This window comes from Cervus canadensis, chromosome 13, assembly GCF_019320065.1.
Source record: "Cervus canadensis isolate Bull #8, Minnesota chromosome 13, ASM1932006v1, whole genome shotgun sequence".
NCBI lineage: Eukaryota > Metazoa > Chordata > Mammalia > Artiodactyla > Cervidae > Cervus > Cervus canadensis.
This window is the reverse complement of record NC_057398.1, coordinates 38389769-38415064: the sequence shown is the minus strand read 5'-3', so window position 1 is coordinate 38415064 and position 25296 is coordinate 38389769. Positions and strand designations below refer to the sequence as shown.

Below are 25296 nucleotides of genomic sequence, written 5' to 3'. Positions count from 1 at the left end.
TTTTTATGCTGGTCTTCTTCCTAGGCCTTGGTCAGGGATGTGGACTCAGGAGGGTCCTCTAAGTCTGGTAGAAGGATGGAATGGGCGCTCTCTAAGATTTGGGGATTCAGCCCCAGTCAAGGCTGTGTCCACAGGTGAGGCAAAGAAGCCCCAATTGGAGTCTTGGCATCCACCACTATTAGATTGCAAAATTTGGACTTAAATTGAAGAACATAGGGAAAACCACTAGGCCATTCAGGTATGACTTAAATCAAATCCCTTATGATTATACAGTGGAAGTGACAAATAGATTCAAGGGATTAGGTCTGATAGACAGAGTGCCTGAAGAATATGGACAGAGGTTTGTAACATTATACAGGAGTCGGTGATCAAAACCATCCCCAAGAAAAAGAAAGGCAAAAGGCAAAATGGTTGTCTGAGGAGGCCTTACAAATAGCTCAGAAAAGAAGAGAGGCTAAAGGCAAAGGAGAAAAGGAAAGATATACCCATCTAAATGCAGAGCTCCAGAGAATAGCAAGGAGAGATAAGAAAGCCTTTTTAAGTGAACAATGCAAAGAAATAGAGGAAAACAATAGAATGGGAGAGACTGGAGATCTCTTTAAGAAAATTGGAGATACCAAGGGAACTTTTCATGCAAAGATAGGCACATTAAAGGACGAAAATGGTATGGACCTAACAGAAGCAGAAGATATTAAGAAGAGGTGGCAAGAATACACAGAACTATAAAAAAAAGATCTTCATGACCCAGATAACCACGATGGTGTGATCACTCACCTAGAGCCAGACATCCTGGAGTGCAAAGTCAACTGACTACGCCAAAGCCTTTGACTGTGTGGATCACAGCAAACTGTGGAAAATTATTAAAAAGATGGAAATACCGGACCACCATACCTGCCTCCTGCCAAACCTGTATGCAGGTCCAGAAGCAACATTGAGAACCATACATGGAACAATGGACTGGTTTCATATTGGGAAAGGAGTATGTCAAGGCTGTATATTGTCACCCTGCTTATTTAACTTATATGCAGAGTACACCATGCAAGATGCCAGGCTGGATGAAGCACAAGCTGGAATCAAATTTGTAGGAAGAAATATCATCAATCTCAGATATGCAGATGACACCTCTCTTATGGCAGAAAGTGAAGAGGGATTAACAAGCCTATTGATGAAGGTAATAGAGGAGAGTGAAAAAGCTGGCTTAAAATGCAACATTCGAAAAACTAAGATCATGGCATCCAGTCCCAGCCCCTCCTTGCTGACAGAGGATGAGATGGTTGGACGGCATCACCCACTCATGAGTTTGCTCAATCTCTGGGAGATGGTGAAGGATAGGAAAGCCTGGTGTGCTGTAGTCCATGGGGTCTCAGTCTGAGACGACTGAACAACTGAACAGCAATAACAAAGGCATCCATCACCTTCATGACTCCAGTTTTTGGAGGATGTGTTGCTCATGTACTCAGTTGTGTCCAACTCTTTGCAGCCCCTGGACTGTAGTCCGCCAGGCTCCTCCACCCATGGAATTTTCCAGGCAAGAATACTGGAGAAAGTGCCATTCCATTCTCCAGGGGATCTTCCCCACGCAGGGATTGAACCCGGGTGTCCTCCACTGCAGGCAGAGTCTTTACCATCTGAGTCACCAGGGAAGACCTTTGTGAAGGATAAAGGAGACTTCTGAGAGTAAGGAGGATCTATTTCTGCTCCTGGGTTAATCATAATAGTAGTGGTAATAATAATAAGAAAGGAGAAGGGGGCACAGAGGATGAGATGGTTAGATAGCATCACTGACTCATTGGATAGGAATCTGAACAAACTCTGGGAGATCATGGAGGACAGGGGAGCCTAGTGTGCTGCAGTCCATGGCATCAAGAGTCAGACACGATTTAGTGACTGAACAATAACAATGATAAAAATAATAGCCAGCATTTATCATGTCCTTCCATCATCCTCCCAACCACCTTTCCAAGTGGATGCTTTACAACCTTAATTTACAGAGGAGTCAAGTGGGTTTTTCAGGTTTGTGTAGGTGGTAGATCAGACAATTGAACCCAGGCTGTCTTGTTCCTGAGCCCATATTCTAGGCTTCTCTACTGAAGAAAGAGGTCTCAGAACTTCCTTGGTGGTCCAGTGGTTAGGACTTTGCACTTCCATGGCAGGGGCACAGGTTCGAGCCCTGGTTGGGAACTAAGATCTTGCATGCCATGTGGCCAAAAGATAAATAAATGAAATAAAATTTTAAAATTAAAAAAAAAAAAGAGGTCTATTTTTGGAAATAGAGAGGGATGTGAAAGAGCAGAAAACTCAGAATGTAACTTGCTCTATATACGTACCTACTGGGAGTGTGTGTCAGTGTTTCAAGTATGACCTGCCGGCCGGCAGGCACGTCCACTCAACCCCTCCTTGCTGACGCCCTACTCTGCATCACACACTTGGTTTTGCTGCTCACTTCTCATTTGGCCACAGGGTGGGTTTTTGTTCACATTTTCCTGCTGGAAGTGCTGAGTTTGGAGGAGAGCTGTGTACTCTTCACATTGTGACCTTCCCACCCCTACCCACCCTGCCACACTTTGGGGTCTCCAATGGGTCTTTTCTTTCCTTCTGAGAAGCCAGCTCAGCACTGCTTTGCTCCAAAACCCGGAGCCCATGGGACACGAGCAGGTCTGCCAAAGACCTGCCCATAGACTTGGATCTTTCCGGGGCTGCCAATTATAAACAGATGCTCCTCCTGGGAGCCACACAGAGACCACCCAGCTCACGTCTCTGGTGGGACCATGCGCCCCAGCTGAACTCCAGCTATGAACGCCAAGGCCAGGCATTCCTGTGAGCCCTGGGTGGAGGAGAGGCACTCACTGTTCTCTGGTCAGCAGATTTTTCTCGAGCCCTCCTGGGGCCAGTGTCACGTGACAGCACTTGGTTTTTACTCTGTACCTGGCCCATGCTGGATGCTGACTAAGGACTTCCCAGAGGACTTCTCAAGCTCATAGGGGAGGCAGGGTATTCATAAATAGGCCCAGCACACTCACATCTGTGTGCTTTGCTATTGTTCAGTTGCTAAGTTTTGTCTGACTTTTTGCAACCCCATGGATTGCGGCATGCCAGGCTTCCCTGTCCTTCACTATCTCCTGGACTTTTTTCAGATTCATGTCCGTTGAGTCAGTGAGTCTGTCTAACCATCTCATCCTCTGTTGCCCCCTTCTCCTCCTGCCCTCAATCTTTCCCAACATCAGAGTCTTTTCCAATGAGCTGGCTCTTCGCATCAGGTGGCCAAAGTATTGGAGCTTTAGCATCAGGCCTTCCAATGAATATTCAGGGTTGATTTCCTTTAGGATTGACTGGTTTGATCTCCTTACTTTCCAAGTGACTATCAAGAGTCTTCTCCAGCACCACAGTTTGAAAACATCAATTCTTCAACATTCAGCTTTCTTTATGGTCCAACTCTCACATCTGTACAGGGTCAGTGTTGGTGCTCAGGAACATGAGTTCTGAGTCACCTATGCCACTGTTTATAAGTAGTATAACCTTGGGCAAGTCATTTTACCTGTCTGCACTTCACCTGTGGAAGGGGGGAGAGATCCTACCTACAGGTGGGATTGTGTGAATGAAAGGAGAAAACATTTGGATGTACTCAGCACAGTATCTGGCTCATGAAAAATGCTCAGTGGATGTTAGCCAGTGTATAGTGGTGTTGTTATTGTTGCAGGGACGATGGAAAGAGAGCCAGGGAAGCTTCAGATTTGAGGGGCCATTCAAGCAGGGTTCTGCAGGACGAATAGGATTTCCCAAGTGGCCTTGGCATTTAAAACAGTCTGTGCTGCATACTAGTAGGGTCTCAGGGAACCCAGGATAGGTGAGATTTAGTTCCTGCCCTCCAAGAGGTCATACACAGATGTGAAATGGCAAGACAGCACACAGTGCAGAATGAGTGAGTGTAAGGTGTTCGCTGTAGCCTCACGCATTCACTCGCAATGGGGAGAAGAGACATGCAAATAGTCACCTCACACTGGATGGGAGCCCGGAAGAGGTTGGACAAGCTGTGCTGAGTCACTTGTGTGAAATGGCCTGTTCTGGAAATGATGTATGGGAAAGCTGTTATTCTGTCCTCCTTTTTTGAAGATCATAAATAATGATGTTTGTCTTCTAGAGGCATTAGAAAGGCAAGCGCAAAGAAGTAAACCTAAGGTCCTACCCAAGACCACCTCTGATCCTATGTAGCCTGGTGATGTCCACCAACTTGTTATGTTTTTAGAGATGAGATTATCCTGTATGGGTAATTCTGTGCCCTTTTATCCTGACCATTCATGGTGTGAACTCTCTTCATTCTAATGGCTGCAGAAGACAGTGTCTCAGGGATAGTGCTGTGACTTTCTCAGCTCTTCTCCCGGGGAAATAGAAAATGTGCTGAACGTTCGGTGGCTGCCAGTTTCTGCATGCTTAATCCCCACGGGACCACATGAAGAGAAGAAATAGCTTTTCTCCTACTGGGACAGGGAATGGTGGTGAACAACCTCAGCTCAAGTCCCATCTCTGTCCTGTTGGTTGCTGTGTGACCTCAGACCACTTGCTTAGCCTCTCTGAGTTGCAGTTTCATTAGATATACAATGGGCATAATACGGTGACCTCAGAAATGCCCCAATTTCTCTTATTTTTTTAAATGTAAATATATAGTCATCTTTATTATAATTCATGAATACATTAGAAACTGACATGGATCTCTTGGGTTTTTTTTTTTTTTTTGGTTATACTGGGTCTTTGTTGCTGCATGGGCTTTTCTCAAGTTGAAGGGAGCAGAGGCTACACTCTAGTTGTGATGCTCTGGCTTCTCGTTGTAGTGGCTTCTCTTGTTGCAGAACACCAGCTCTAGGACATGTGGGTCAGTAGTTGTGGCACACAGACTTAGTTGCCCTGTGGCATGTGGAGTCTTCCCAGACCAGGGTTTGAACCCATCGTCCCCTCTACTAGCAGGTGGATTCTTAACCACTGCCCCACCGGGGAAGTCCTGAATCTTTTTCTTAAAACATCTAGATTCTCATAAGCATCTGCTTTCCACTCGTTAGAAAGTTAACTTGAAAATGGTTAAAAAAAAAAATCCAATATCTTAGCGTCAAGTTCTCACCTTATTCTTTTTCCCACTCATGGCACTTTGTGTCCAACTGCCTTCTCATTTCTTCGCTGTCTCCCTGAGACAGGGACCATGTCTGATTTGCTCTGTTAACCCCCTTGAGGGCACAGCACCCAGCCCTCAGCAGGCCCTCCGTGCAGTCCTGGTGAGCAGACTCATGGGGTGTGAACATCCAGGGAGACGAAGCTGAGAGTTGGGTGGGGAAGAAACACGGGTATGAGGACACATGGGATTTGGGAGCAGGATGCTCAAAGCTCAGAAACCTTCCCCCACTCTGTGCCTTGGGTTTCAGGGGTGCCTCTGCAGAGGACAAAGACTCTGGGTTCAAATCCTGCCCCCACCACTCGCTGAGCGTGACTTTGGACAAGCTAACTTAGCGCCTTTGAGCCAGTATTCTCGGCCATAAAAAATAGATCATGGTAGCCGTCAGCTTCGGGGGCTGCTGGGGGGTTTTAGGCTCACTGTGAGGGCAGTGCTGCAGGAGAGGAGGGTGGGACCCCGAGGCCTGGAAGCCCAGAGGTCTTCACCCCGCTTCCCTCCTCCTCTCCGGGACAGAAGCTAGCCTTTTGCCCCAAGGGGAGGGGAGGCCAGAAGGTGTCGAGCCTCTCTGAGCTCGCTCTTTGTAAACTCGGCTTAGGAGTAAATCCTGGGCCGCTGACCCTCCCCAGCTGCTCTCTGTCCTGGAAGTTAATTAAGAGGAGGATGTGTTGGGTTCCCCTGGCTCATAAATCTGCCCGTCCCCTGGGCAGCTTACCCCGCGCTCCTCTCAGACCTCCTACCTACCCAGGCCTCGGCCTCATTCGGGCACCTGGTGGGACCCCTGTCCTGTTAAGTGTCTGGGGTCACCCCCAGTGATTCTGGTGAGGAGCCGCCTGGGCCAACCACTGAACTGTACCTGCCAGGTTCCTGGTCAGTGACTCTGGGGTCCCAGAGGGGTCCCCGCAGGGGGCTGGAGGAGGAGGAGGGACAGCAGCTGCAGTGTGCCCACTGAGGTGCACTCAGTTACTTGAAGTCTCCATCAGGGTGACCAGCCCGGGCCTCCCCGTCACCATGGAGACGTGCCTGGGTCCTAAGATGGGTCCTAAGACATGCCCAGCCTGATGGGTTGATGGTCAACCCATCAAACCTTGACCAATCGTTCAGCTTGGAGGGTCCCTGTCCCCTTTCCTCTCTTTCTGCACTGGGCCCTCTGCAGCCCCGGCCTTACCTGTGGGGATGGGATTTCCTGCCCCACACTATCCCCACCACAGCAACTTGCCCTGGGCAGAATTGCTGTCAAAGAAGGTTGGGACCAATGATTTTAGGCCAAGAGGGCCCTAAGGTGGGTGGGAGAGAAGGGTCTCTAGGCTTGGAGTCTGGTTGCACCCATTCCTGTCCACAGACTTCCTTTGTAAGCAAGTCAGCAACTCAGCCAGAGAAGGCAATGGCACCCCACTCCAGTACTCTTATCTGGAAAATCCCATGGACAAAGGAGCCTGGTAGGCTGCAGTCCATGGGGTCGCTAAGAGTCAGACACGACTGAGCGACTTCACTTTCATGCATTGGAGAAGGAAATGGCAACCCACTCCAGTGTTCTTGCCTGGAGAATCCCAGGGACAGGGGAGCCTGGTGGGCTGCCGTCTCTGGGGTCGCACAGAGTCAGACACAACTAAAGTAACTTAGCTACAGCAACCCAGCTGCCCCCGCTGCCATCTGGGACTTCTTTTAATTTGTTCATAAATAAAAAACAATATGTAAAAAAAAGAGTCCCCAAAAAAAAAGAGTCCGTGGCTTCCCAGGAACTCTGAGCATCCACCATGAGCCCAAGGAAGCACCCAGCAGTACAGAGGCTGCACACACAACCACCCATGCAGAGAGAGACACTTTGAATTAGACGTGCACAGAGATACGCAGCAAGGGGCAACACACTGGCCTGGGCCTCACCTCGCAGCTCAGTCCAGGGTGGTTCTGAGTGAAACCCCAGGTCTCACTAACTCTTGGTCTAAGTAGCCTGTGGGTAGAAGCTTCTTGGACCCTAAACAGCTCAATCAAGGGAGCTGACCTCATTTCAGCCCCAGAGAGGCTACTTAACCACCTCCCAACCCTTCCTACCTGCAGCCCTGAACTTTTCATTCATTCGCTGAACAAATAGCACTTGCATTGCCGGACACTGAGATATGAAATGAACAAGGCAGAATCTAGGCCCTCGGGGAGCTCCTGGCTCAGAGGGATGGTGTGAGGAGGACAGAAACCCCTCCCAGCTCTCTGTCAGAGATCGGGGCTCTGAACATGCGGAGGCCAGTCCTCCAGCCCACCAGGGGCATCCTCAGCAGACCCCCGAAAGGAAATGGCCAAACCTCAGCATCCCACCTGGGTGTGTCCACCATGCAGGGAAGACAGTGGGGCACAGCCTTTGCTTCACCTCCCTCAGTCCAGTCCCTGTTTTCCTCTCCAGGGTGTCCTTCCAGCCATGCAGATGGTTCTGCCTCCCTGGTTCTCTGTCTGCTGGGTTCCTTGTGCTCCCAGGTATCTGGACCCCTGCACCTTCTAACCCATACGCATCCTGCTTTGAGCTTCCTTGCTCTCAGAGTTCCAGAAGTACCGCTCTTGTCCTCAGCCAGACACTAGGGAACTGTTCAAGCCCGCGGGTCCTGTTCCCAGACAAGCTAGAGGTGGGACTGTATTAGGCAGGGACCAGAGCAGAAGAAAGGAGGCCAAGGATTTCTTCCACCTCAATCTGACATGTTCAGAAATTAGATGGATGGAGTGGAGTAGGGTGGAGTGGAGTGGGGTGAGTAGAAAGAAGAAAGGATGGGTGGGTGGGTGGATGGATGGATGAGTGGGTGGATGAATGTGAGGAAGGATGGATGGACAGACGGATGGAGTGACAAGGGAAGATGGGAGGAAACTAGGATGACAGTGACTACAAGACAGTGGTGAGGTCTGATATGATGGAGGATGACTGAACACCCTGAACAGTTTATCTATCTCTTTCTTCTTCATGAAGGAAATCTCTCCAGCCTTTCCTGGAGAAACATATTTGAAGTCTGTTTTTAGTTCAACAGACAAGAAAATGTCCCTTGGAGCCTGTCTAATTGCAGTCCATTTGCTCTTGGAGGACTTTTGTCATCGTGGAGGGTGGCTGATGGAATTCTCCATCGTAAAGCCCTTCCCGTATTTCAAGACTTCAATTAAAATAAATAAAGTGGTTGGACAAGGTGGGGCTTAAAATTGGGCTTTCCCAGAGATGTTGAAGGAGTAGAAAGAACACTCTTATTCTCCTTCAAGAAATATTTCAAAAGTTTTAAAAACTCTAATAAAGGGGACTTGCCTGGTGGTCCAGTGGCTAAGACTCCATGCTTCCAGTGCAGTGGGCCTGTGTTCGATCCCTGAGCAGGGAACTAGACCCCACATGCTGCAACTAAAGTTCCCAAGTGCCACAACTAAGACCCAGCACAGCCAAATAAATAAATACATTTTAAAAAAAAAAAACTCTAATTAAAAAGTCAAATCCATGGGAGCCATCAACACATCTGTGTGTCCCACCAGCTGCAGCCATTTTGCACCCTGTGTGGTATTGTGAATGTTCTGATATTTCAAGGTAAACAGTTGATAAACTGTTATCACCAACAACTACTTGTCTGTGTGACTTTCCTCTGTCCTGAGTTGCAGAGCAAATAGATTCTGGTCTGGTATGACTCAAGTTACATCCATCACCCACTTGAAAATGTTCACCTTCCCAGCTCAGACTTTTTGCTCTCACGCGTGGCTTTTCAAGTAAGAAAACATGGAGTTGGACGTGTAATTTATTCCTTTTACTGGTTTCACACATGGGGTTTCCATGTTGGGTTTTATTTTTAAAGGAGGAATTTCATTGATAATTTTGAAGAGAAGAAACAAAAATAGAAACCCATTAGATTAATCCCCAAGGAGCCTTTTATCTCTTCCTTTCTCTGATTCTCTCCAGCCCCCAGCCTTTCTGCCGTTGTGCTGATTACGCTGGATCTTGGGATTCTTAGCTCCCTGTCACCCAGCCCTATTTTACAAACAGGGGCCTCTCTGGACTCAATGACGTGTCGTGGGAAGGAGTGTCATTCTCCTGTAGGTCAAGGTTGAGAATTAGCCCACCCTTTCTTTTGAGCCTTTTATGGCCAGCCATTCATAAATTTGTCCAACTCCCTTTAAGAATTCGTGTCTTGGTCCCGCCAGGGTCATCTCCTGGTGTAATGAGTCCCATGTTTATTACCTGTGGGGTGAGGTCATGTTTCTTTCTTGGCTGCCTGTCTTCCCCACCCTCCTTCCACCTGGGACCACAGCTGGGTAGAAGGGAAGGCCTTGCTTAGTCTCCTGGCGCCTTACAGCCAGAACCTTGCAGTCCATTCACCCACCAGGCTCTAGACCTCAGGTGAGAAGACCAGCTTGCTCCTAACTGAAAGCATTCTGGAACATTGTACAGGAAGAACCCTGCTGCTACGTTTAACTGGATAGGATCACTGGAATGGGGCTGGCAGGAGATGTCATCCTGGAAGGAATACATAAGAAAGTCCCCTGTGAAGGACTTCCCTGGTGGTCTAGTGGTTAAGAATCTGCCTGCCAATGCAGGGGACACGGGTTCGATCCCTGGTCCAGGAAGATCCCACATGCTGTAGAGCAACTAAGCCTGTGAAAAGTGAAAGTGTTAGTTGCTCAGTCGTGTCTAACTCTTTATGACCCTATGGACGATGGCCTGCCGGGCTCCTCTGTAGGATTCTCTGTAGGAGAGAACACTGGAGTGGGTTTGCCATTCCGTTCTCTTCTCCAGGGGATCTTCCTGACCCAGGGATCAAACTTCAGTCTCCTGCACTGCAGACAGATTCCTTACCATCTGAGCCACCATGGAAGCCCCATCTAAGCCTGTGGGCCACAACTATTGATCCTGCGCCCGAGAGCCCAGAAGCCACAACTACTGAAGCCCAAGTACTGCAACTGCAGAAGCCCAAGAACCCGAGAGCCCATGCTTTGGAACAAGAGAAGCCACTTCAGTGAGAAGCCCCACACTGCAGTGAGGAGTGGCCTGAGCTCACCGCAACTAGAGAAAGCCTGCATGCAGCAGTGAAGACCCAGCACAGCCAACAGTACAATAAATTTTAAAAAGGGAAGACTTGCGGACCATGCGTCCATCGGTGGGGCATCAGTGGGCTCAGAAACTCTTGGTTCCTTCTGAGTAGGCGACCTCCCTTTAAAAAGTCATATTGTGACTTTGCACACTCTCTTCAAATGGAATCATGGCAGTCATGGGGCAAATTACATACTGAATTTCTGATGGCAATGGTTGAATCATGATGGCTTCCTTAGTGATCACCTGTTCAGCACTGTCCTCTCCTTCCAGATTGTTCTGTGGGGCCGGACTGAGAAATGCCTGAAGGAGACGACAGAGGAGATTCGGCAGATGGGCACCGAGTGCCACTACTTCATCTGTGATGTGGGCAACCGGGAGGAGGTGTACCAGACGGCCAAGGCGGTGCGGGAGAAGGTGAGTGGCCTGGGAGGTGCTGGCCTCAGCTCCCCCGGAATCCTAGCCAAAGGGCGCAGTCTCACGGGGCTTGGGAGAGAGCTTTGCTGATGGTGGAATGGCTGTGTGCTGGGCATCTCGGAGGACTCTCTTGTGAAGCTGGTCCAAGTGTGTGTGTGTATGTGTGTGTTGCAGAGAGCAGGTACTAGGGACACAGATTGACTAAATCACCTGTTGTCCCCTTTGGAAGTTTAGGCCCATGAGTGTCTGTCCTAAACCCTAGGGTGATGGGGTGGCGGGGAGGAAGAGCAAATATCTTATGGCCGTCTGTGAAAATCCCCCCGACTCCAGCTATCTATTTAGACTGAGTGTATCAGTGAGATCTGAGAGAGCAGAAACCACCCCATTAGATATCTGGCACATGGCAAATGTTAACTATGTTTATGTCACAATGACCTCATTTATTATAGGTGTTCTCTGTGACAGGTGTATTATGTGCCATAAATTATTTCTGATCCCCAGAGCAACACTGGTATGGTTATTAGCCCCATCTTACAAATCAAGACTGATGCTCAGAGAGGCAATGTGGCTGCCCAGGGCCAGGTCCCTCCTCTCCAGGTACAGGCCACTGGGGCTGGCTGCCCTAATGGCCCCATGGCCCCTTCTTGCCCACAGGTGGGTGACATCACCATCCTGGTGAACAATGCTGCCGTGGTCCACGGGAAGAGCCTGATGGACAGCGATGATGACGCCCTTCTCAAGTCCCAGCACATCAACACCCTGGGCCAGTTCTGGGTAAGGTTGTCCTGAGCCAGAGCCAGCCCTGGGTGTGTTAGTGACATGTTCTTCCCTTCCAGGGAGGCTGGGAGCTACAAGGGAGTGGGGAGAGGCTCACCAGGGCTTGGGCTTAGATCTAGAGGGTGGCTGGACAAGAAGAATGACAGGCTCTCCAGGAGTCATCTGGACTTTCTGAAATGTGAGGCTCAGTGCCCTCAGCCTCCACCCCTCACCTCCCCATCACAGGAAAACCCAGTGGCTGAGGGCTGCCTGTGTCCAGGGTGGTCTGTTCTCCCCAAGAGGGGAAGTCAAGGGGTGTTGGAAGCTGTAGCTGCCGCCCACTAACCTCCCCATCCACCCTCAGACCACCAAGGCCTTCCTGCCACGGATGCTGGAGCTGCAGAACGGCCACATCGTGTGTCTGAACTCCGTGCTGGCGCTCTCCGCCATCCCCGGCGCCATCGACTACTGCACGTCCAAAGCCTCAGCCTTCGCCTTCATGGAGAGCCTGACCCTGGGGCTGCTGGACTGTCCGGGCGTCAGCGCCACCACCGTGCTGCCCTTCCACACCAGCACCGAGATGTTCCAGGGCATGAGGGTCAGGTCAGTGGCAGAGGACCCCGTCTCCGGGCCAAGTCCCTCTAGCCCGTTGGACAACGGGACTCATTATACACAGAGACCAAATTTTAAAATAACCCAGAAGTGCTTTTTCCCTGGCTTTTTGGTCTAGTACCTGAGTCTCCATCTGCAAAGCAGTGGGGTTCTAGAGTGGCTTAGGGTCCTGCTTCTCAGTTCAGGGGCCTCACAGAGTACCCACGCTAAACGCATGCAATGGAATACTCACCCACCTATAAAAAGGGCACACAGAAAAAAAAAATTTAAAAAAAAAAGGGCACAAAGTATTGATTATGCAAACAATATAGATAAATCTTGAAAGCATTACGTTGAATGAAAGAAACCAGAGACAGAAGAGTGCATTTTGGAAAAAAAAAAAAAAAGAGTGCATTTTGCTTGAGTCCATTTTTCTGAAGTTCTAGAGCAGGCAAAGCTGGGCAGATGTGATGGAAATCAGAACAGTGCACTCCTAGAGGCATGGGGACACAGCCTGGCAGGGAGCACCAGGGAACTTTCTAGGCTTTTAATAATGTTCTCTCTTCTTGATTTGAGTAGGGGTTACAGAGGTAAAAATTGATCATGCTGGACACTTAATATTTATGCCTTTTATTGTATATAAATTATAGCTTAGTTTAAAGAAATACCGAAGCCCAACCACCCCACCTCCAGACCAATTAAATCAACGGGGAACGGGAACTACTGGTTTAGAGCTTGTGCTTTGGAGCCAGATCCCCAGGATGTGTGTGACCTTGGATCTGGTTAGTTCCTACTCCAGCCTGTCTCGTTAATCTGTAAAATGGGGTGATGGGAGTAGGAGTCTGTGATAAGAATAAAATGGGGTCTAGCACACAATACCCTATGTGCTACATTGTAAGTGCCCAGTAAATGGTGCTACACTGATGTACACTTGTGAAGGGACACAAGGTTATGGGTAAATGAAAATGGGGAATCATCCAAAAACTATTTTCCTTGTTTTTTTTGGCAAAGCAACATATAATGATAATTTTGCCTTCTAAATTACATGCATCATCCTCTTCCAAACATGAGGATGGCATGGAAGGATCATTGTGAGGATTGCATGAGATCCTGGAAGGCATGTAGCACAATACATTCATATGGGAATCACTCAGAACACCTTAGTGATTATCACTAGGGTTGGTTTTGCTAAGCAAGAATCAAAACACCTTGCTTTGCGGACTCAGAGACAAACAGAACAGACTTGTGGTTGCCAAGGGGGTGGGGGGGAGGGGAGGGAAGAAGCAGGAGTTTGGGATCAGCAGAGGCAAACTGTTATATATAGAATGGGTGACTAATGTAGCGTATAGCACAAGGAACTATATTTGATATCCCGTAAAAAGCCAAAATGGAAAAGAATATGAAAAAGAATATGTGTGTGTATATATATATGTATAACTGAGTCACTTAGGGCTTTCCTGGTGGCTCAAACAGTAAAGAATCTGCTTGCAGTACAGGAGACCCAGATTTGATCCCTGAGTGGGGAAGAGCCCTTGGAGAAGGGAATGGCAACCCACTCCAGTATTCTTGCCTGGAGAATTCCGTGGACAGAAGACCCTGGCAGGCTACAGTTCACGGGGTCACAAAGAGTCGGACACAACTAAACGAGTCACTTAGTTGTATATGAGAAATTAACATATTGTAAATCAACTATACTTCAATAAAATTTAAAAGAAAAACCTGATTTTGAATCTAACCTCAGCTACTACATGGTGGTGAAACCTTGAACCAGTTTTGTTACCAGTCTGAGCTTTACTTTGCTCATCTGTCAAACAGTGGAAATCATATTTACCTTGTCGGATTATTGGGAGAATTAGAAATAACACATGTAATGTATCTAGTGCAAAGCCTGGGGCATACAAGATGCTCAGTATTATTATTTTTTCTAACAATAAACATCTTCATAAGTGCATCTGCTATTAATCTTTCTAGCAGACTTTAGTTGTTATGTGCTGTGCTGTGCTTAGTCGCTCAGTCATGTCCGACTCTGCAACCCCATGGACTGCAGCCCGCCAGGCTCCTCTGTCCATGGGATTTCCCAGGCAAGAATACTGGAGTGGGTTGCCATGCCCTCTTCCAGGGGATCCTCACAACCCAGGGAGCAAACCCAGGTTTCCTGCCTTGCAGGCAGACTTTTTACCATGTGAGCCACCAGGAAAGCCTGAGAATATTGAAGTGGGTAAACTATCCCTTCTCCAGGGGATCATTCCCAACCCAGGAATTGAACCGGGGTCTCCTGCATTGCAGGCAGATTCTTTACCAGCTGAGCTACCAGGGAAGCCTAATTTCCACCTGACTTATGTGCAGATTATCATAGATTCTGAATTTAGAGGGTGCTGGAATAATGACTATGAATGTTCCATACTGGTTTTTTCCCCCTACAATGTATTGGTTTAGTTTCTTCTCATCTGGGCATACAGGAAGTGCTCAATAAATATGTGAAAGTGAAAGCCATTCAGTCATGTCCAACCATTTGAGACCCCGTGCAGTCCAAGGAATTCTCCAGGCCAGGATACTGGAGTGGGTAGCTGTTTCCTTCTCCAGGGGACCTTCCCAACCCAGGGATCGAACCCAGGTCTCCCACACGGCATGAAGATTCTTTAGCAGCTGAGCCGCCAGGGAAACATACTGGATGGAAATGCTGCCACAGCGATCCATGGTTCTAACTGGGCGCCTCGAGCACAGAAGCGAGCAGGACTTTCACAGACCTTGCGTTCCTGCGCCTGTTTCGCCTTCTGGCATGGTTTCCTCTTCATCACTTTAGGAAGGAAATCCAAGGCCTCTCTCAAGTCATTTTTCCGGTGGTTCAGAGTGTGGGCCCAAACTGCAGAGACAGGTGGTGCTAGTGGTAAAGAACCTGCCTGCCAATGCAGGAGATGTAAGGGATGCGCGTTCGATCCCTGGGTCGGGAGGATCCCCTGGAGGAGGGCATGGCAACCCACTCCAGTATTCTTGCCTGGGAAATCCCATGGACAGAGGAGCCTGGCAGGCAAAGAGTCAGACATGACTGAAGCGATTTAGCATGCACCCCTAGCTTTGTGTGACCTCTGGCAAGTTACTTAGTTTTCCTGTGCCTTGGTTTCCTAGTCCATGAGAAGGGATTGATGATGGTATCCTGACTTTGCAGGCTAGATGAGCTCCCATGTGTGAATCAACTAGCTGGCTGGCAGGTAGGAAGCACTAGGTGAAGCTTCGTTACCTGTGGACTGCAGGTGAGCCCTGAGGGCTTAGGAGAAGAGCAGTAAAAGTCTATTTGTACCTAGTGTGTGCGGGTTAGTTGTTCAGTCATGTCTGATTCTTTGCAACCCCTTGGACTGTAGACTGCCAGGCTCCTCTGTTCATGGAATTCTCCAGGCAAGAATACTGGAGCAGGTAGCCATTCCCTTCTCCAGGGGATTTCCCCGACCCAGGGATTGAACCTGGGTCTTCTGCATTGCAGGCAGATTCTTTACTGTCTGAGTCACAAAGGAAGCCCTATTTCTTGAAAGGGAAAAAAAAAAGCATTGGCTTTCTCTCCAACCATACTTAACAACTTCTCAGGGTGGAGGGTTGGAGACAGGTGCTTAGGACAAAATTGATGGATTTTCTGGCAAGAGCAGCCATAACAGGGACTTCCCTGGTGGTCCAGTGGCTAAGACTCTGCACTCCCAATGCAGGGGACCCAGGCTTAATTCCTGGTCAGGGAACTAGATCGCACATGTTGCAACTAAAGATGGAAGATCCCATGTGGTCTCAACTACGACCTGACAAAGTCCAATAAATAAGTATTTGGAAAAAAGAAAAGAGTAACCATATAGGTGAGTGCTGCTGTTTGTAAATTGCTATTTACTGATTTTTTTCTGTGTTTGAGCCACCAGACACTTTACAAATGCTGCTGCATGTGGCCCTCTGCAAGCTTGTGAGAGTTCTTAAGCCCATTTCCCAGATGGGGGAACTGAGACTGAGAAGCAAAGGTACTTGCCCAAGGCCACATGGATAGAGGTTGGCTTATCACCCTCAGTCCTCCTGGTGCTGGAGCAGCACGCTTTGTGGGACTGAGGTCAGAGCCGGCAGCACCAGCAGCCCTGCACCGTTAGGCCCAAGAGAGAAGGGACAAGCAGCAAGCAGGGCACTGGCCTGGGGTTTCCGGGGGCCTGGTTTGACTCTCCAGGTCCTAACCAGCTCCCCAGAGCCCCAGCTTTCTTCTGTTAGTTGGAGTGAATAATGCCGGTTGATCGCTCAGCACAGGTCTGGCGCTTAGGGAGCATCACTACTGTTAGGGGTCTCAGGTCCGATGCTTTTGAACAATCATAAGAAGCCCCTGATGTTTGCTTATTCAGCCATTCATTTATTTATCAACCCCGTGGGACCTCTCTGTAGATGTTTGAATGAATCAGTGAGTGTATCCATGAGTCAAGGGCTGAGGGAGTGAACCGGCAAGCGGGGCAGAGCCCCTGTCTCTGCACAGGATGCATAGGACACACCTGGGGAATGCCACGTCGTTGTGTCCACCCATTCCGCAAACACTTGTTAAGTACCTACGATATCCCGACGCTGCACTCAGGGCAGATAGCAGGGAGCAAGACCCACCAGACTTCTGCCCTTGGGGAACTCAAGGGTGGAGGAGGAGAGACAGGCCATTCTCGATGGAGTCCATTCAGTCAAGGCAGTTATCAGGGGCACGAGATCAGAGGCCACTCTGAGTGGACGAGGGGAGGGAGCCTCGCTGATAGGATGGCTGAGATGGGAAGGATCTTAAGAGAGAGGATTGGCCAGGATCGCTGGGCAGAGAAGGAGGAGAGGTGGGCCCAGAGAGGGTAGGGCTGAAGACAGCTTAGGGGACCCTGGGAGGGCTCGAGCAGGGCAGTGACAGGGTGTGGGTGAGGTTTTGGGGAGCTCTCTGCCATGCTCTGAGAACCAGTCCCGGGGTATGGGTGGGCAGGAGGAGACCAGCTGGGAGGAGAGAGGGGATTAGGAACTCCTGATGCATCTGGGGCAGCAAGGGAGCAGGGAGAGGATTTCAAACAGGTCTCGAGTCTCCCCACACAGGAGAAGCCAAAGGGATGACCCTGACACGTTAGAGAAGCGGCTTCACTATTAGCTCGACTGGTCAAGCATTTGTCTGCACTGCAGGAGACCCCGACTCGATTCCTGGTTTGGGAATGATCCCCTAGAGAAGGGATAGGTTACCCACTTCAGTATTCTTGGGCTTCCCTGGTGGCTCAGATGGCAAAGAATCTGCCTGCAGTGCAGGAGACCTGGGTTGGGAAGATCCCCTGGAGGAGGGCATGTTCACCCATTCCAGTATTCTTGCCTGGAGAATCCCATGGACAGACATGCTAGAGACAGAGATGGAGACGGGGGGCAGGGAGGGGGTTCAGCAGCAGCACTTGTTTTTTAGGAGAAACTCACACTGTCTCTTCCTACATGCAGGTTTCCCAACCTCTTCCCCCCACTGAAGCCAGAGACGGTGGCCCGGAGGACAGTGGAAGCCGTGCAGCTTAATCAGGCCCTCCTCCTGTTGCCGTGGACGATGCACGCCCTCATTATCTTGAAAAGGTACAGGGCTGGGGGAGGAAGCTCAGAGTCAGGCTCGTGTAGGCCGTGTCCCCTCCTCCCAGGGGACCCTGGTGGGGAAGAGGCCTCAGGCAGGAGAAAGAACCCACATGATCAGTTAGTCATGTCTGCTGTGGGTGTGAAAATGAGAGTCATGGCATATGGGTTATGGAATTATTATCCTTAATATAGGCTTCCCAGGTGGCACTAGTGGTAAAGAACCCACCCATCTAATGCGGGGGATGTAAGTGACATAGGTTTAATTCCTGGGTCAGGAAGATCTCCTGGAGAAGGGCATGGCAACCCACTCCAGTATTCTTGCCTGGAGAATTCCATGGTGGGCTACAGTCCATGGGGCCACAAAGAGGTGGACTCTACTGAATGACTGAGCACACACATCCTTACTGCAGATTAGGGTAGTCAATCTTGTTGCTCTCAAGAACCCTTTACAAATTTAAAAATTGTTGAAGAACCTAGAGTTCTTTTATTTATGTGAGTTCTATCTATTGTTTTAGGAATTAAAACTGAGGAGGGAAGGTATGGAATTTATACATGTATTCATTTATATATAGCAATAAAAAAATCCATTTGGTGTTAACATAAATGATATTTTTGTGAAAAGTAAGCATTTTTCAAAAAAAAAGAATATAGTAAAAAGAATGGTGTTGTTTTACATTTTTGCAAAGCTCTTTATTATCTGACTTAATTGAAGACAAATGGATACTTGTATCTGCTTCTGATTTTCATCTTTTGTGATGTCATGTCATGTAGCCTCCAGAAAACTCCACCGTATACTCATGAGAATGAACGTTAAAAAAGTCGAATCCTACCGCAGTACTATAATAAAAATAGTTTGCACTTGCAGACAGACCTCTGAAGAGATCTCTGGTATGCCCAAGGGTTCCTGGGCAACACTTTGAGAACTGCCAGTCTAGAGACTAAATCTTGGCCCCAGCCTTTAACCTAATGGGGAAGACAGGAATCTCCTTGCCTAAGGCTTGAGATTCATAGAAACATCACAGTGCTCGCCAGGTGGGATTCACCAGGGAGACCACCTTGGGAGGTGGGCTTTACAGAGGAGAACTTGCTCCTCCAGAATTTGCCCAGCATCACATTCTAGAACTTTCCAGACTCTGGGCAGAAAACTCTTCCCGTCCCAGTCCCACACTAAACAGGCCATTCCACATGCCCCATTCAGCACAGTTTTCATGAGCCTCTCCTGCTGCAGAGAGAGCACCACCCTGGAGCCCCAAGTGACCATGGACTCTTGGCTCCTCTGGGTCCCCAGCCCCCAGCTGACTGAACCCCTCTGACCTGAAAGGCCTTTTCTTTTTTTTTAACTTTTTATTTTATATTGGAGTATAGCCGATGAACAGGCTTCCCAGGTGGCACTAGTGGTAAAGAACCCACCTGCCAGTGCAGGAGATGTAAGAGATGCAGGTTCAATTCCTGGGTCGGGAAGATTCCCCTGGAGGGGTGCTTGGCAACCCACTCTAGTATTCTTGCCTGAAGAATCCCATGGACAGAGGAGCCTGGTGTTCTATAGACCATAGTGTCGCAGAGTGAGACACAACTGAAGCAACTTAGCACGCACACACGGGTAGCCTATGAACAATGTTGTGACACTGTGGACAGCAAAGGGACTCAGCCATACACATACATGTATACAAACTCCCCTCCCATCCAGGCTGCCTCATAGCATTAAGCAGAGTTCCCTGTGTTGTACAATAAGACCTTGTTGGTTATCCATTTTAAATATAGCAGTGTGTACATGTCCATCCCAAATTTCCTAACTATCCCTTTGTTCTGGAAGTCTGTATCTGTTTTATAAGTAAATTCATTTATATCATTTCCTGAAAGGCATTTTTGGGAAGTGAAACACCCAAGTGCCTTTATCAGATGTCCAACCCCAGGAAACCAGGTTCCCCTCTGGCTACTGTGGACACAGTGGGCACCTGAGTAGCTGCTGTAACCTCAGGACCAGGGGGACACATCAGTCCATCCCTTCTCCAAATTCAAAGCCCTTCCAGGACACAGAGTGAGGGAGGGGTTGGGGGGGCGCGGGCAGGCAAGCCCCACCTCAGCCTCCCTCAGTCCATGCTGACTACTGCTCTGAGCTGCTCCTTGGCTGCTCCATGAGCCTTAGGAGTCCAGGGACTCGGATCCTCACCAAAGCCAAGCTAATTGTCCACCTCAGGGAGCTTCTCAGAAGCTTTTGGGGACATTCTAGAAAAAAGCTAATTTGCCTAGAACACCTCAGCACTGTCCACAGTAAGCCCCCAGCCTACACTTCCTGTTCTGTCCCCCACTATTTTCCCACAAGAAGCAGAGGCCAGCCCTTCCTCATTCCCTGCACTTGCATGCCCCTCTCACCTTCCCCAAGAGAAATCCTCACAGGCTCAACTCTGTTGCCACCACCCTCAGGAAGCCTTCCTGATTGCTCCACCTGGAATGAGGCTTTCCCATCTTGCACCTAGGATGGGCTGGACTCTTCAAACTTGATTCAACAGATGAACTGAGGGTGTCTCTAAGCTGGGTCCTCTGTGCCAGGTGCCAGGATCAGAGATGAAATATCTACCACAGAGACACCCAGGGGCCCAACAAGGAAATAGCAAGCACAACTCCAGGCCTTGTTGGGGAAGCACAGGGCTATAGGGAGCCCTAAGAAAGGCCTACGGGTGAGTCTGGGAAATTTCCCACAAAGCAGGAAATTGTGAAACGCTGAAGGTCAAGGCCTGAAGGTATCAGGTTGGCCAAAAAGTTCGTTCAAGTTTGTTGTAAGGGGCCCGAATGGACTTTTTGGCCAGCCCAGTATATGCAGGTGTTTTACTATCTGGAGGGAAATAAAGGGTGAGAAATAAAAGGAAGGTCCCAGCTAAAAGAAGACACCACTCTGGAGTGGAGCAAACTTGGCTGAGAATATTGAAATGGTAGATAGGACAGACTTTGGTAGCAAATGTATCAGGAAAACAGTGTGGCTGCTTAATAAATAAGTTAATACATGGAGTAGGGAGAAATAAGAAGGTAATACCCAGTACCTAACTCATTAGCCCCATGCAGTAAATATTTGTTGAATAAGTGGCATCTGGAGTTCATAGATTTCTGAGATAATTATAGACCCTAAAATGCTCAGAATGTGGCTTTGAAAGTTTGTTTATACCTACCCTTTACCTTGTAAAAAACTATTTATACTGGGCTTCCCTGGTGACTCAGATGGTAAAAAATCTCCCTGCAATGCAAGAGACCTGGATTCAGTCCCTGGGTCAGGAAGATCCTCTGTAGGAGGGCATGGCAATTACTCCAGTATTCTTGCCTAGAGAATCCCCATGGACAGAGGAGCCTGTTGGGCTACTGTCCCCCGGGTCGCAAAGATTCGGACACAACTGAGCAACTAACACTTTCACTTTCACTTCACTTTCATTTATCTACTTACTTGAAAGCCCTTCCTCCATGGAGGGGTGGGTGGGTTGGCTTATGGGGGGAGCTGGTGTGTGTTGGAGAGAAGGGGTGGGGAGAGCTTATGGGAAACACTACTCAACTACCTATCTCGTTTGGCTACCTGTCCGCTAGTCCCCCATTGACCATCTTCTTTTCTCCTTTCTCCCTCCCTCAGCATACTCCCACAGGCTGCCCTCGAGGAGATCCACAAATTCTCAGGAACCTACACCTGCATGAACACTTTCAAAGGGCGGACATAAAGACAGGATGGAGACACAGGCTCAAAAGCCACGGAACCTAAGGGGGCATGGGCACCTGGGCATACACCTACGTGCCTGTCCCTCGGCACACTTCTGCTGGGTGAGCAGGACTGCTTCTATCCTGGGGAAGAATCCGGCTGCCCCCCTAGCCAGCCCCAGGACCTTTGCACAGGACTGATGGGCGTAACTCTGACCCCGATGGGGAGGCAAGAAATCAGCCAGCAGCTGCCTTGACACTTTTGTACATTTCTGATTCTGTAGAGTTTATTGTTAAATCGCTTCTCAAGTCTAACCAGCCTTGGCAATGTGCATAGACTATTTCCGGGATGGTCTGTGCCCACATGCTCCTCCTTCGCCTCCAAAATTCACTCATCCTCAGCTTGTGCAAACTGATTGAACGGCAGGAATATATAAAATAAAGAGAGAAAGCTTTTGTGAGTGTTTTTCTTGAAATCCTTGACCTCTGGTCCTTGGTGGGCAGTGGAGAGGGGACCAATCCCAACCATAATATCCCATCCTTTCAGAGAGAATTGGTCTGCTCAGGGTCCCCAGCTACAAGGGGTGGAGTAGACAAGAAGGAGGCAGAAATCAGGAGAGAAATTGGAATCCAGGCCTGTGGGGACAGGGGATTACTGGTTTCTTGCCAGCTCTTTCAGGCCCCTCCCAACAGTCACAGGTTGGGGGGCACTTTGCCTTCCCACCTGCATCTGTGGAAAACCATCAGGAACTAGCCTACAGAGACCTGCCCTCTGCCCTGCCGTGGCCCCACCAGCCCCCAGGCCACTAACTCAGGAGAGAAGAACCAGATTTTATCAAGCCCCTACTGTCTACCTAGCATGTGCTGAGAGGGGAATGCTGCTGAGAAGCCAAAACTCTGAAGACCACCAGCACAACAAGGCCAGTGCTAAGAGGGTGCTCTGGGCCCCCAGGTCAGATCTGACCGCAGGGGATAGAAGTGAAATAGCAAAGGAGAATGAGAAGTCTGGGATGGCAGAGGGGTTTGATGTGGATTCAGGCAATGGGGAAAATGACAGCCAAGGAAATGTGGGGAGAGATGCCCCATGGCTCCTCCTGTGTGTGTTCTCTGTTACTGCCAGGGGACCGGTGGACAATGGAATCTCCTCTAAGTCACCTCCATCTACACAGCTCGTGCAAGTGGTTGGCAGAGTGGGGGACAGGAGCAGGCAGTAGTGCCAGAAGATGACAGAGAAAATCACAGACACAAATTCAATGGAGAAGCTTGCTGGAGCATCACACAAAGCCTGCACCTTCACACAACTCACACGAGAGGAAGAGCAGTCTTGTGGCTCAACAGTCATCAGTCTGGTCTGTGTGCAAAGATGCCAAGTCACAATCACATCCACTGTCTATTGAGCACCAACCAAATAGCAGCCAAGCTGCAAAGTTTAACATCTTAAGTGTTATTTATCCATTGTATCTAACAGTGGTCAAGACAAAAATCAACTCTCAGGAACCCCTTTAAAGACTTTCAAGAGCCACAATGTGTATCAGACAAAATATGACCCCCAGATGTCCATGGCTTCCAACAACAGAGCTTGTATTACATTGCCTCAGTCCACAGAGGGTGGCTGCAGCTCTGCTGTGTGTCCTTTCCACTCTGGGGCCTCAGCTGAGAGAGGAGTCTCCTTATGGGATGATGTCATTTTGGGGCAAAAGTAGACACACCTGGGAACACATGCACTGGCTCTGAAATTTTCTGCCTGGAAACAACGTGCATCACTTCTGCTCACATTCCATTGGCCAGAGCAGGTCATATGGTCAAGCACGCTGTGGATACTGCTGGATATACAATCCCCCTGGAGGAATGGTCAGTGATTTTGAACTGTACTGTAATCTGCCACACTGTGGAAGGAGCTGTCTGTAGGAACTTAAGGAAAAAATGGAAATGTAGGCAAATGATGGGCTTCCCAGATGGCATTAGTGGTAAAGAACTCGGCTGCCAATGCAAAAGACACAATACGTAAAAGACATGGGTTCGATTCCTGGGCCAGAAAGATCCCCTGGAGGAAGGCATGGCAAACTCACTCTAGTATTCTTGCCTAGAGAATCCCATGGACAGAGGAGCCTACAGTCCATGGGGTCTCAAAGAGTGGGACATGACTAGAGTAATTTAGCATGTACACACTCAGGCAGAGGGTGGAGAGAAGCAGACAGATCCTGCCCTGGGACAGGGGGTCCTCTAGGTGTTACACACCAAGTTCTGAGCAGAGCCCCAAAGAGGCACTGACCTTTCAGGAGGGTGGTATTAGAAAGACCACTTCAGTGATGAGAAAACAGGCTCAGAGCAGGGAAATAACGTGCCCAAGTTTGTGGGGCTTGTGAACACCGGAGCCAGAATTTGAACCCAGGTCTACCTGACCCCCTGGCTTACCATAGCAAGTTTGGGGGTCACCACTTTCATTTTGGTCCTCGAGGATCTGTGTCACTGAAGTGAGTTTTGGGGGAAAGCTGATGAAGGGATCCGGCCTGCAAAGGTCAGGCCTGGAAGGCCCATGCCTGCACTGTAGCCCCTCTTTGGCATGTGAATACAATGTGGGTTGGTCTGCTGGGGGTGGCCTGCCCCCCCCACAACAGTCCTGGTGCCACAGACCAGGTGCTGGTCACTGGCTCTCCCAGGAGATAGGCTGGGGGTGACACATCTCAGTGGTTAGGGATAGACGAGGAAGGAGTGGGAGTTCAGTCTGTTGAGCCCCGACTTTTCTGACCAAACTTGAGTGGCAGGCTCATTTCTGGACTCAGCATTTCGGAGAGGATTCAACTCCTGAAGTTTCCGTGAAATTGCACTTGGCCTGCAGGCCAGGAATGCAGGGAGGACCCCAGGGGTCTGAGTGGATCTGGGGGTGAGGAGGCCCAACCGGCCCTCCCCAAGGCCCACTGAGAATAAAATCTCTGTCTTGGCTTCACCAGAACTTTGCATCTTCCCAGAGCCCCAAGGGCTCCCGACAGCCAGGCCCAGTCCCACCCTACCCCCTCCCTCTTAGCTGGGATACTTTCTTTTTCTGGATCTTTTCCCAGAGGAACCAGGGGAAAAGCCTTGGGCAGGTTCCCAGGAGGCGGCGTCCTCCTCCCTCCCCCAATGGCCACTTGGAGAGCCTTGAGAGTTGAAGCAAAGAGCTAATTCTGTCCCTTGGCTTAGCGAAGTGCAGGAGAGTGACAAGCACTGAACCCTGGCTCCTGGACTCTCCCGCGGGGCAGGACAGGATGTGCCAACCCCGCAAAGAAGACTTGGGCCCTGGGAAATGAGCCGGATGCCCTGCCCTGGGCTCCTCCCCATCTCCCAAGAGAACCAGTTTGGAGGTGGGCATGGGGAGGCACCAGATGCGAGCCCATCACACCATGGTTCCAGGGGACCGGCCTCTCTGGTCTGGCAAGAGGTCAGGAATGGAGTCCTGTGCCCACCGTCCTGCTCCTGGGGCAAGAAGGCTTGGAGAGGTGAGCTTTCTTCTCCTTGGGCCAAACTGATGGTCAGGAGGGACCAAGGGGACAGAAGGCTCCAGGCCTGACCGCAGGGCTCGCTCCAGCCCCTACCAAGAGACCCTCTGACGGGGCGGACAACCCATGCCTCAGGAGACACGTCAGTTTGATAGGGGACAAAAAAGAACTGGGTCACAAGTATACAAATTCTGCAGCCCAAGTGCCAGGCAGCACAGAGGGATGAGAACAGTTGCAGGACTGGTGCGGAGGGGTCCGGGGTGGGACGGGGAGAATGAAGGTCATTTCAGGGCTCCTGTTTTGGGGGGGAGGTGGGTGGGTTCCCTCCCTGGGTTCCCTCCCACTACCGCACCTCTGGATATCTCTGACTTTCTGGAAAGGCCTTCCAAAGTGGAAGGTTCAGTTCAGTTCAGTTCAGTCGCTCAGTCGTGTCCAACTCTTTGCAACCCCATGAATCGCAGCACACCAGGCCTCCCTCTCCATCACAAACTCCCGGACTTTACTCAAACTCATGCCCACCGAGTCGGTGATGCCATCCAGCCATCTCATCCTCTGTCATCCCCTTCTCCTCCTGCCCCAAATCCCTCCCAGCGTCAGGGTCTTTTCCAATGAGTCAA

The 25296-nt window shown here is 49.6% G+C and overlaps 1 protein-coding gene and 1 non-coding gene across 2 annotated transcripts in view; both read left to right on the top strand.

Annotated features, from left to right (window-relative positions):
- Nucleotides 1-21659, top strand: part of DHRS3 (dehydrogenase/reductase 3) — a 50668-nt gene extending 29009 nt beyond the window's left edge. Inside the window, exons 2-6 of the mRNA XM_043484948.1 lie at nt 10464-10607; nt 11262-11381; nt 11728-11966; nt 17406-17531; nt 21142-21659. Coding sequence (XP_043340883.1) covers nt 10464-10607; nt 11262-11381; nt 11728-11966; nt 17406-17531; nt 21142-21226 — 714 coding nt within the window. The 3' untranslated portion in view covers nt 21227-21659. The remainder of the gene's footprint in view (nt 1-10463; nt 10608-11261; nt 11382-11727; nt 11967-17405; nt 17532-21141) is intronic.
- TRNAG-CCC lies at nt 15607-15679 on the top strand. The gene has a single exon. It is a non-coding gene; the product is annotated as a tRNA-Gly (tRNA).
- Nucleotides 21660-25296: the final 3637 nt, after the last annotated feature.